This window comes from Cucumis sativus, chromosome 1 (assembly GCF_000004075.3).
Source record: "Cucumis sativus cultivar 9930 chromosome 1, Cucumber_9930_V3, whole genome shotgun sequence".
Lineage (NCBI taxonomy): Eukaryota > Viridiplantae > Streptophyta > Magnoliopsida > Cucurbitales > Cucurbitaceae > Cucumis > Cucumis sativus.
The window spans coordinates 16468487-16481203 of record NC_026655.2 but is presented as its reverse complement, the minus strand read 5'-3'; the positions used below and the strand labels follow the sequence as shown (position 1 = coordinate 16481203).

General features: G+C 34.0%; 2 protein-coding genes and 1 pseudogene across 2 annotated transcripts; 1 reads left to right on the top strand and 2 right to left on the bottom strand.

Moving 5' to 3' along the window:
• Positions 1 to 241: 241 nt before the first annotated feature.
• Positions 242 to 2762, bottom strand: LOC105434483 (GTP-binding nuclear protein Ran1B). The gene is made up of 8 exons (XM_031884628.1): positions 2608 to 2762; positions 2455 to 2524; positions 2005 to 2061; positions 1761 to 1878; positions 1368 to 1457; positions 1093 to 1272; positions 924 to 1001; positions 242 to 834 (listed from the first exon to the last, which is right to left on the bottom strand). Exons 1-8 carry the CDS (start codon positions 2608 to 2610, stop codon positions 765 to 767), a joined length of 666 nt encoding a protein of 221 aa, XP_031740488.1. The 5' UTR covers positions 2611 to 2762; the 3' UTR covers positions 242 to 764.
• Positions 2609 to 6498, top strand: LOC101208272 (annotated as a pseudogene).
• Positions 6499 to 10012: 3514 nt separating this feature from the next.
• LOC101211465 (GTP-binding nuclear protein Ran1B) lies at positions 10013 to 12402 on the bottom strand. Its single transcript, XM_011657885.2, has 8 exons — positions 12243 to 12402; positions 12090 to 12159; positions 11640 to 11696; positions 11396 to 11513; positions 10988 to 11077; positions 10713 to 10892; positions 10544 to 10621; positions 10013 to 10454 (listed from the first exon to the last, which is right to left on the bottom strand). Exons 1-8 carry the CDS (start codon positions 12243 to 12245, stop codon positions 10385 to 10387), a joined length of 666 nt encoding a protein of 221 aa, XP_011656187.1. The 5' UTR covers positions 12246 to 12402; the 3' UTR covers positions 10013 to 10384.
• Between the last annotated feature and the right edge of the window lie 315 nt (positions 12403 to 12717).

Here is a 12717-nt window from a genome sequence, read left to right as displayed (position 1 = left end):
TTCTCTCATCTCTCAAATATGTATCCCTTTCTCCTATATTTCCCTCCATCTTCTCTTCCTCACCCTCCCTTTTCCCTCATTGTCTTTTATTTCTCAAATGGATATTTCTTTCTATTACACACTAAGCTACAACAAAAGTTTCCCTAAATTGGGTTTCAATGCGAATCTAGAAACATAGAACTACTGTATCTTGTAAAAAAAACTTGGACATTTTAGCTCTGAACTCAAACTTAAAATCAAATGAAATAATCAAATTAACTTACTTAAAAACAAACCTAGAACATACATGGCTCATCAACTAATACAAATAACAACTTTTTTATTACATTGTTTTTCAAAACACAAATAAACCGAGTTCCTAAAGTTTTGATAACCATTAAGTTTCTTCATCAAACATTCAACACCTCACCAAACCCATATTTCTGAAAAACAAATGATACGCCCAGAAAAGAAATAAAGGAACAATGAACACAAATCAAATAGTGCAACACTCATTCCAAAATTTTCTGCATGATGAACTTTCCACAAAGGCCATGTGGATCTACTACAATCGATAGTGAATCTCACCAACAGAAAACCCACCATCTACATCACAACAAATTTCTTTTATCCAGGGAGCAGAAAACTAACGTTTTCAAAATTCAAGTTTCAATCCTCAGCCATACCCTGCGCAGCTATTCCCTTCTGTTAATCATAGCAAGAAGAAAAAAACCTCACTTAAAATAGATATGCAGAGGGCAACGTCATCAGATGATCGACCAGTCTTAATCAAAAGCATCATCGTCGTCATCGGGAAGAGGTTGACTGGCAGCTGCTACCAATTCAGCTTCATGCCTGCAGAAAACAAACAACATATAGATATGGGTTACACCAAAGAATGTGAATGGTTTCCTTAGTAATGACTTAGGATGAGGATGTCTCACTGTTGCTGGACAGCCAAGTCAATTTGTACTTCAGGAGGAGCCAGAGCTGGAGACTCCACAAAATGAATGTTGGGATCCCTGAATCACCATAAGAAAATGAAGTCCATCGTCATGAATGTTCCAAATTAAAGAAAAAACTAACACAACCTAAACCAGGAAATGGATTTACCCAGCTAACTTCCTGGCCAAGTAGAGGAATGGTTTTTCAAAGTTGTAGTTACTCTTTGCAGAAATTTCATAGTACTGTAGGTTCTTCTTCCTGTGGAACGTGACTTGTTTGGCCTTAACCTGCCTGTTTTTCACATCCACCTTGTTTCCACAAAGAACAATTGGAATATTCTCACACACCCTGCAGGTTAATAAGTCATCAGATGGCAGGCAGCTTGAAGAAGAGTGCCCTGACGTTGCAACAATTCAGTTTCCTACAAACAAATGTTAGATTACCTGCAAAGATCACGATGCCATGTAGGGACGTTTTTGTATGTCAATCTAGCAGTAACATCAAACATGATGATTGCACATTGCCCATGGATGCTGCAATCATGAATTAAGACACAAAATAAGGAACTTCATCAGTAGGAGGAAATTGAAATCAGAACAGTCCTTAACAGAAATAAAGGACCATCGTAAAAATACTACCAAGGGATAACAAGATTGTAAAGATAAAATAATCTATCAGATCAAATAAATGTACAAAAAGAAAATAGAAATTTAACATTGTTGCAGGAGGGAAAAAAGCTCCCTACAGAAATGAGGAAAATGTGCTAGAGCAACAACGAAGTACAACCGGGAATATTTAACATACGAAAGAATAGAAGACCTCATTTATGAACTTACTAGTAGCCATCACGTAGACCACCGAACTTCTCCTGCCCAGCAGTGTCCCAGCAGTAAAATCTAATTTTTCCACAGTTTGTGAAGAAGTCTAAAGGGTGCACTTCCACGCCAATGGTTGCTAATTTCATAAGAAACAACAGAAAGCCAAACCCATACTTAAGAGTTGTTTATTAATTTTAACTAAAACCCCATTCCAAACAATGAATAATCCAAAAAAAATTGTGGGGATAGCAACAATTCTTACGTTCGTATTTCTTTTCGAACTCCCCTGTGAGATGTCTTTTCACAAACGTTGTTTTCCCTGAGCAAACATAACAGAAATGATTCAGTCATACTCGAATTAGAAGCCTTGTCAAGTATTGGATGACAACCAACAAAGAGCAACGAAGAATGACGGATTTCCTATTTAAATTATGTAAGCCAAAAACACAAACAAAGTAACTGGATTATATTATAGATGGTCTTAAAAGAATTGATCTAGAATGCCCTTGGAGTATCGGATGCAATGAAACGGATTGATAAAACCCTAATAAAGGAAAGAAAAGTTATAGTTTGAGAAAAGGAATCCAATCCCGCATCAATCTTGGTTGAAATCAACGGCATTAAGGCACGATTTGAAAGCTTTACGGTTTGTTCTTGAGTCTGGAATTGGAAGAGAATACTACGAGTGGGAGGCAGGAAGGAAAGAACATACCAGTGCCGCCATCACCAACAATGACGAGCTTGAAACTAGGATAATCAACAGTCTTCTGGTCGGGCAAAGCCTGGGAAATAGAAAGAAGAAAGAGTGAGAAAGAGTGAGAAAGCGTAAGGAGTGGGTGGAGGTGAGAGAGTAAAGAGGTATCACCATGGGAAAGCGTCGAATTGGAAATGAAGAAATCGGCGATGGAGAATTAGGTTAAAAGAAAGGGGGGGTTTGAGAGTGGAAGAGGAAGAGGAAGAGGAAGAGGAAGAGGAGAGGGTTTATAGGGAAAGGGCGTAGTTTGGCTTTCAAATGAAGCTATTATTCTGACCGTTGGATCCGCAGTGTGGGATCACTCTCCATCGTTCTTTTTTCTGTTTCGTGAGAGAGTCTTTCTTTCTTTTTTTTTTTTTTTGAATTTTGAGCGCTCGTTTTACACTCTTCTCTTTTCTTACCCTCAAACCATTTTAATAGATTCCTTTTTTAAAATTTAATGAACGAATTTTGTATGTTTTCGTATCTCACGACTCACGGTTAGATTACCACCTCATCCGGCTCGTCCTCAACCCAAATCGAGCTCGAGTCCAAGAGCAGTAGCAATATGGGTTCTAAGTTGATTATGAGCCAATAAAGATTTTAAAGAAACTTGTGTTGGACAACTCGGTCTATCCCCGATTGTGGTCAAACCAAAAAATAGTTTGAGATCCTAGGATAAAGAACAATGAGGAATTCCTATTCCGATAAGGATTAGGAGTAGAATAATACAATAAAATAGGTGATGTGATCATAGAAGAAGGTAGCTAAAAAGTTCTTATTGATTTTCCATTATATAATTCTCTTCCTAACTTAAGCATCAAATCCTTTTTTATTTGATTTGTAGAACATATGTTCTCTAAATTACAAATTTATCATTAAAGTCAATCGAATGTTAGGTATTTTCTCCGCTAAAACTTGACATCAATCTAATGTATTTCTAACCTTGTTATTTTGAACTTTCAATTTTTAAAATTTTCAATGAATTGAAAATAAATTATATATAATAAAAGATAACTTATCTTGACTCCAAAATTTAAACCATAGAACATAAACATGTAACAAGTGAAGACTTTGAATATTAAATCCCTTAATTTTCATAAAGCATCCATGATGCAATTACACGGTATAGTTGACCACTTGATCTTTAGGTCATTCCCAATCTTCGAAGCACAAATACTTTTTGTGAGACAAAAACAATCTCTATTAGATACAAATACTTCTCAAATATATGTGATATGTGATTTTGCGTATTTGTTTATGTGATGACGTATGTAACACATAATTCAACATATCTATTTTTGTGCTGACATTTTTTTTTTTTAGAAAAGAAAAAAAGATAAGCAGTTCATCTAATATTTCTCAACTTAAAACTAAACAATTTATTTAAAAAGTCAATTCCATTGTCCAAAACAACAATAAACAAAAGACCAAATCTTATAATCATCGTGACATTTGAGGCCTCACAGAGTCTTTTAAAATGTAACCCACTTGAATATCTTCAACAATCTTCATACTTTTACTTTAATCTTCTTCTATTCTATCAATTTGTGCATCTTTTCTATTGCATTTTATTGATTATTGTACTTTCATAATTTTGATATTGTTCTTTATGGAAATGGTAGACATGTGCAGAAGAAAACAGATCTAATTTACTCTAATTACATCTAATCCTATTAGAAATTAACATGCAATAAACACCCTTGTTCAGCAAGAAATTTCGACCAATTAATTTCTGCCACACCATCCCAACAAACATTGTGATAATTATAATTTGATTGAGTTTGAATAATTAAGTTTTCTCCTATCCAACCAAATTCAAGGCTCTAATGAAAAAACTGGGCTAGAGAAATAATAAGCTTAAGTCTACCAAGCAAATGAGGCCCCAAATTTTGGAATTTAGATACACAACATTCCCGTGCATCCCTACAATCTGACAATATCATCTTTTCATGTCCTAAAGGCTTAGTAGAGTAGAGTGAAAGTTGTCTTCACAAACCAACACGAGTTCTTTCAGCATGCTTTTGTTGTGATTTATATCCTAAAACTCGTAAATTGTAAATCTAATCTATTGACTGTTATTAATAAAGTGTTATTATTGTAATAATTATTATTGATTATATTATTAGTTTTGTCTTAATAACCCAAATTCAGTCAACTAATATCTTAGGTTGTTTGACGGATCTTAAAAAATATGTAGAGACATACGAGAATCAATGTTCGAGATCAACTTAAAGAGTTTATAGTATAAGAATAAGATTGGTACCTTATTATGGTACTAAACATGTATTTCTATAAAATATCAATGGAATATACAAATATTCAATAAAAACCACACATAGGATTTAAGGGAGAAGTTGAGTTTCTAATTTCCTTTACTCAAAGATTTATTGTTTTAATATCTTTTATAAGCCACTTGAACTTCTTTATCTTTTTGGGTGAGGTTGCTTGAACATGAAGATTTCCCTCTTTTGGTCGTTGTTTGTTTGGTTCGCTCTAAAAACTTGAAAATCATGACATTGTTTCGGAGTTCCAATGTTATAAGGGTAGTATGAAAGGAAGAAAGAACAAAAAAGGGATTCATCCATTAGAATAATAGGTTTTGTAAATCTACGTAGAGTGTGTTTGGATTGACTTTCTAAATGTCTAATTAAGGGTTTATAAATGCAAAAAAAATATGTTAATAAACACTTGTAAAGTCAATTCAAACGGACATATTGATTAATTTTATTGGTTTGTTTTGAATGATCTTTGTTTGTTAAGATGGATTCATATAATACTTGAAATTAAAAGTATAAGTGAATTGGTTAGGTTTTTGTTGCTTAGGAAAAACAACTTTTGTGAAAAGACATCTCACAAGGGAGTTGGAAAAGAAATAGGAACGTAAGAAATATTGCAAAATTTCTCCATTTTGTGGTTTGTTCACTCTTAGGATTTTAGTTAAAATGAACAAACACCTTATAGTTATGAATTTGTTCTGTTTCTTTGAACTTTTAGCGACCATTGGTGTGGAGGTTCACCCATTGGACTTCTTCACAAACTGTGGAAAAATTAGATTTTACTGTTGGGACACTGCTGGGCAGGAGAAATTTGGTGGTTTACGTGATGGCTACTAGTAAGTTAATGAATTAGTCAGTTTATTTTTTCAGGATGTGTTTTTATCCTTACAAACTTCTTTCTTTCCCATTAAATACTCTATTGCACTATTTCCTCTTACCTGAAGGGAGTTTGTTTCAATTATCATTTTCCCTCATAATTAACTTGGCCTTCACTTTTTATTCTGAACACTATTGTTGAAATTTCAATATTCTCTAGCACACTTGATTTGTTAGATTGTTTTTGTTTTTTTCGTGATGGACTTTCATTTCTGTTCTGATTTCAATTACCCTAATCCTAAAGACGCATCTTTATAGATGGTTGCAGCATCCACAGGCAATGCGCAATCATCATGTTTGACGTTACTACCAAATTGGCATATAGAAATGTTCCCACGTGGCATCGTGATCTTTGCAGGTAATAATTTATCATTTGTTGTAAGAACAATTGTCAACTTAATAACTCTCAGGGTGTGAGAATATTCCAATTGTTGTTAGTGGAAACAAGGTGGATGTAAAAAACATGCATGTTAAGGCCAAGCAAGTCACATTCCACAGGAAGAACCTATAGTACTATGAAATTTCTGCAAAGAGTAACTACAAATCCATTTCCTGGTTTACTTTGTGTTAGTTTTTTTTCTTTAATTTGGAACATTCATGACGATGGATTTCATTTTCTTATGGTGGTTCAGGGATCCTAACATTCATTTTGTTGAATCTCCTGCTCTTGCTCCTCCAGAACAACAAATTCACTTGGCTGCCCAGCAACAGTGAGACTTTTGAATCCTAAGTCATTAATAACGAAATCATCCTCATTCTAAATCCATATCTATATGTTGCTTATTTCTGCAGACATGAAGTTGAATTAGCAGCAGCAGCAAGTCAACCTCTTCTCGGTGACCACGATGATGCTTTCAAGTATAAATGATCGACCATTTGGTGATGATGCTGTTTGCTTATCTATTTCCTACTGTCGCCCTCTGAGTAAGATGCTCTCTCCTTGCTAGGATGATTAATAGAAGGGAATAGGTGGGGAGAGTGTGGCTGAGGATTGAAACTTGAATTATGAAAATGTTGATTTTTCCCCTGGGATGAATGAAAAATTGTGGTGTAGATGGATTGTTTCTGTTGGTGACCTTCTCTATCGATTAGTGATTAGAGCCATATGGTCTTTGATGAAAGTTTGTTATGAAATTTCTCTGAGTGTTCCACTTATTGATTTGTGTACTCATTTTCTCCATTTCTTCATCTTTGGGGTTATCTTTTGGGGGAACAACGTCCATTGGACTCCAAAATGACATTGCATTTTTATAATAGAATGGGAGGGAAAGAAATTTCATTATTATTAACACGTATTAATTCTTATATTGAGGTGAATAGTTGATGAATAAATATCATTACATTTTATAATAGCACAATGTCACCGGTCGTAGATCCAAAAATTTTATATAGGAACGCTATATAACAAACATACTAAAAAAATATTAAGTATAATTTAATACGTATTACAATTATCCTCTACGAGTTTTCATGTTTTGAAATATATACATAAGTAAAAGTAAAGTAAATATGTAAATTTAAATATTGCATCAAAAAAATAAAAATAGTATCTTCTTCATGGAATAATTGCAAGAGATATGATTCGAATTCAGGATGTTAGAATATAAAGGAGGGCACAACCACTACACCATAAACCAAATTTACTTTTAGAGAAACACTATTTAATATATATTGTATTTTAAACTTCAAAATTAATATTAAAATACGAAAACCAAGAATGTGAGGAGGCATGTACCCCTGCCCCTTCTCAAATATGTCGTTAAATGTCATCATAAAATAGATGTCTTCATATCTTTCAAACTCATTTTCGATTTTCTATATATCTTATAGGTTGCTCACAACCTCATGATAACGTTGTTTCTCGTTTCGTTAGTATTTCTTAACTTAAAAATTCCATTGATACCTTTCATTTCTAAACTTTCGCGGATATTTACCCAAATCTCCTTTCAAAGTAAGTTGTATTGTTATTTGTCATATCCTTGGAATAAATATATGTTATCGGGTGATTATCATTTTTATTAGGGATGTTTGGCTTGTAATTCTATATTTGTTATTTGTTTGGGGTAATTTAGGGTGATTTTTCACATGTTCTATGGCGGCCTTCTTTAGCTATTATCTTTTATATTGAAAGCATCTTACAAATATCTCACAAATCAATCTTATACTTGTGTCAAGTGCTTTTACACATGTTTTATAGAGTTTTGTGCTTATCTTTTATATCACAAACATCTTGTAGGCATCTAACAATTTCAAAAGTTGAAATACTTAAACTCCAAATCAATCGCATACTTATTTTAGGTAATTTAGGGTAATTTTACATATGTTTATGGAGTTTATAGTAATGTTTTTTTATCTCTCAACTTAAAGTTAAAGTACCCAACTCCAAATCAATTATGTATTTGTTTTTAGTAACTTGCGGTTATTTTACACATGTTTTATGTTTGTAGCTATTGTTTTTTTATCTCAAGAACATCTTGCAAACATTTCATAAGTATTTCGCAACTTCAAAACTTGATATACTCAATTTCAAATCAATTATATACTTGTTTTAGGTGATCTAGGATGATTTTATACATGTTTTATAAAGTTTTTAGCTATTGCTTTTTATCTCGGTGAGATATCTCTCAAATTCAAAAGTTGTAATATACATCGTTATTTAGAGTGATCTCTCCAAATTGTAATGTTCAAATTGGAGTGTTTTAACATGTTTGTCTTTTCTTTTCTTCTCCACAAAAAAAGAGTGTGCAAGAGAGAATGGAAAATGTTTCTCAAATTAAAATTTAAAAAAATACAAGAAATTGTTCTACAAACTTTACTACAAGGACAAAGAAGTTGCTAAACTTCGCTCAGGTTGATTGTTGCTCCCTGTCAAGTAGTCGCTATAAATAACTTTGCCTCACTCGCGGCCAAAGTTGCTGCCAAAATCAATATGTTATGCTGCCTCCGTCCAAAGCCTCGTCATCATCGTTTGTTAAATCAACTATGGCGTGAGAGAATATGGGAATCGCAAAGATGGAGGATACCGGAGGGAAGGAACCAACATCTTAGGGTTTCTTTTTACTAGAGGTAATTTGAATACGTCACTGCCTCATTTATCTTAAAACTCTTTATTTTCAAAAAAAAACTTTTCCAAAACTGTTCAACTCCCAAATTTTTCTCAGGATGCTTTTTTTATAGTTAGAAATCCTTCTCGATATGCTTTTGTATAACTAGAAATGTTCTCGTATCTCAACTCTCGGTTCCACACCTTCATTCTCCAAAAAAAAGAATTGTAAATTGAGGCGAAGAAGAATTAGTTGAACACTAAGAAAGAATAAAAACCAATTAGATTCATTAAAAGAAATGCGGATGCAAGAGGTAAAAAATGGATTTGATCCCAAATCAAATCGTATCACATGAGGTTAACATCATACTTTTAGTTGGAACTTTAACTAAATCTAAGAAAAATTTGCATTAACCACCATAAACTAAGGTTATAATTATGCCCTTGCAATTTGTTCATGGTTGCAATTATGATTTTACAATTTATTGATAGCTGCAATTATCTCTTTGCTTTTAAGTTAGTATTTATTACTTTAATTAAATTATGATTGACATTTCAAAATCAGTAATTCTAAAAGAAAATATTTTGGTGCATATCATACACATCACTCAACCTACCAATATTCAATTATAACTACCCATGTGGCACATTAGATTTGAAAAGAAACATAAGAATGAGTACGATCTAAAATGCACAAGTATTTCTTGTAAAATAAGAATAAGATTATCTCATCTCACATATGTTTCCCTCTCTCCTATCTTTCCCTCCATCTTTTCTCTTCCTCATCCTCCCTTTTCACTCAATGTTTTTTCTCTCAAATGGATATCTCATTCAATTACACAAAGCTACAACAAAAGCTTGCCTACATTGGGTTTCAATGAGAATGGAAACATAGAACTACTGGATCTTGTAAAAAAATTGATATTTTACCTCTAAGCTCAACTCAAAATCAAATGAAATAATCCAAATTTACTAAATTGAAACAAAACTAAAACCTACGTGGTTCATTAACTAAACACGAATAACTTCTTTGTTACATTGTTTTTCAAAACACCAATGTATTTTGATGTTGGTTTGACATGTTTAAGATTTGTTCCCCATAAACATAAGTGCATAGATTTGATTAGAAGACGATTATGACATTCAATACAACTCCTAACAATAAAAAGTAAACCCATTCCATCACTTGCATAGCTCATATTTTATAAGATTTTGGATCTATTAGCTTCTTCTTTAATTTCACCCAGAATCCACAGAAAAATAAAAAACCCACTAATCATCCTATTTTATCTCATCGTCAACCATAAACCGAGTTCCTAAAGTATTGATAACCATTATGTATCTTCAACACCTCACCAAACCCATTTTTTCTGAAAAACAAATGACAACCCCAGAGAAGACAAAGGAACAATGAACACAAATCAAATAGTGCAACACTCGTTAGAAAATTTTCTGCATGATGAACTTTCAACAAATGCCATGTGGCTCTACTACAATCGATAGTGAATCTCACCAACAGAAAACACACCATCTACATCACAACAAATTTCTCTTATCCAGGGGGCAGAAAACTAACGTTTTCAAAATATCAAGTTTCAATCCTCAGCCATACCCTGCGCAGCTATTCCCTTCTGTTAATCATAGCAAGAAGAAAAAAACCTCACTTAAAATAGATATGCAGAGGGCAACGTCATCAGATGATCGACCAGTCTTAATCAAAAGCATCATCGTCGTCATCGGGAAGAGGTTGACTGGCAGCTGCTACCAATTCAGCTTCATGCCTGCAGAAAACAAACAACATATAGATATGGGTTACACCAAAGAATGTGAATGGTTTCCTTAGTAATGACTTAGGATGAGGATGTCTCACTGTTGCTGGACAGCCAAGTCAATTTGTACTTCAGGAGGAGCCAGAGCTGGAGACTCCACAAAATGAATGTTGGGATCCCTGAATCACCATAAGAAAATGAAGTCCATCGTCATGAATGTTCCAAATTAAAGAAAAAACTAACACAACCTAAACCAGGAAATGGATTTACCCAGCTAACTTCCTGGCCAAGTAGAGGAATGGTTTTTCAAAGTTGTAGTTACTCTTTGCAGAAATTTCATAGTACTGTAGGTTCTTCTTCCTGTGGAACGTGACTTGTTTGGCCTTAACCTGCCTGTTTTTCACATCCACCTTGTTTCCACAAAGAACAATTGGAATATTCTCACACACCCTGCAGGTTAATAAGTCATCAGATGGCAGGCAGCTTGAAGAAGAGTGCCCTGACGTTGCAACAATTCAGTTTCCTACAAACAAATGTTAGATTACCTGCAAAGATCACGATGCCATGTAGGGACGTTTTTGTATGTCAATCTAGCAGTAACATCAAACATGATGATTGCACATTGCCCATGGATGCTGCAATCATGAATTAAGACACAAAATAAGGAACTTCATCAGTAGGAGGAAATTGAAATCAGAACAGTCCTTAACAGAAATAAAGGACCATCGTAAAAATACTACCAAGGGATAACAAGATTGTAAAGATAAAATAATCTATCAGATCAAATAAATGTACAAAAAGAAAATAGAAAATTTAACATTGTTGCAGGAGGGAAACAAGCTCCCTACAGAAATGAGGAAAATGTGCTAGAGCAACAACGAAGTACAACCGGGAATATTTAAACTCGGGAGCATAACATACGAAAGAATAGAAGGCCTCATTTATGAACTTACTAGTAGCCATCTCGTAGACCACCGAACTTCTCCTGCCCAGCAGTGTCCCAGCAGTAAAATCTAATTTTTCCACAGTTTGTGAAGAAGTCTAAAGGGTGCACTTCCACGCCAATGGTTGCTAATTTCATAAGAAACAACAGAAAGCCAAACCCATACTTAAGAGTTGTTTATTAATTTTAACTAAAACCCTATTCCAAACAATGAATAATCCAAAAAAAATTGTGGGGATAGCAACAATTCTTACGTTCGTATTTCTTTTCGAACTCCCCTGTGAGATGTCTTTTCACAAACGTTGTTTTCCCTGAGCAAACATAACAGAAATGATTCAGTCATACTCGAATTAGAAGCCTTGTCAAGTATTGGATGACAACCAACAAAGAGCAACGAAGAATGACGGATTTCCTATTTAAATTATGTAAGCCAAAAACACAAACAAAGTAACTGGATTATATTATAGATGGTCTTAAAAGAATTGATCTAGAATGCCCTTGGAGTATCGGATGCAATGAAACGGATTGATAAAACCCTAATAAAGGAAAGAAAAGTTATAGTTTGAGAAAAGGAATCCAATCTCGCATCAATCTTGGTTGAAATCAACGGCATTAAGGCACGATTTGAAAGCTTTACGGTTTGTTCTTGAGTCTGGAATTGGAAGAGAATACTAGGAGTGGGAGGCAGGAAGGAAAGAACATACCAGTGCCGCCATCACCAACAATGACGAGCTTGAAACTAGGATAATCAACAGTCTTCTGGTCGGGCAAAGCCTGGGAAATAGAAAGAAGAAAGAGTGAGAAAGAGTGAGAAAGCGTAAGGAGTGGGTGGAGGTGAGAGAGTAAAGAGGTATCACCATGGGAAAGCGTCGAATTGGAAATGAAGAAATCGGCGATGGAGAATTAGGTTAAAAGAAAGGGGGGGTTTGAGAGTGGAAGAGTAAGAGGAAGAGGAGAGGGTTTATAGGGAAAGGGCGTAGTTTGGCTTTCAAATGAAGCTATTATTCTGACCGTTGGATCCGCAGTGTGGGATCACTCTCCATCGTTGTTTTTTCTGTTTCGTGAGAGAGTCTTTCTTCTTTTCTTTTTTTTTCTTTTGAATTTTGAGCGCTCTTTTTACACTCTCTCTTTTCTTACCCTCAAACCATTTTAATAGAATCCTTCTTTAGAATTTAATAAATGAATTTCATATCTCACACTTACATTACCACTCCTTCTTCCCAAACTGCTTTAACAATTCTTTCTATTAAATGCTTATAAAGTAAACTAAGAAAAAAAATTTATCTTCTTTCTCAAAATTTTATCAACTTTATTATAAATCAGATAAAATTT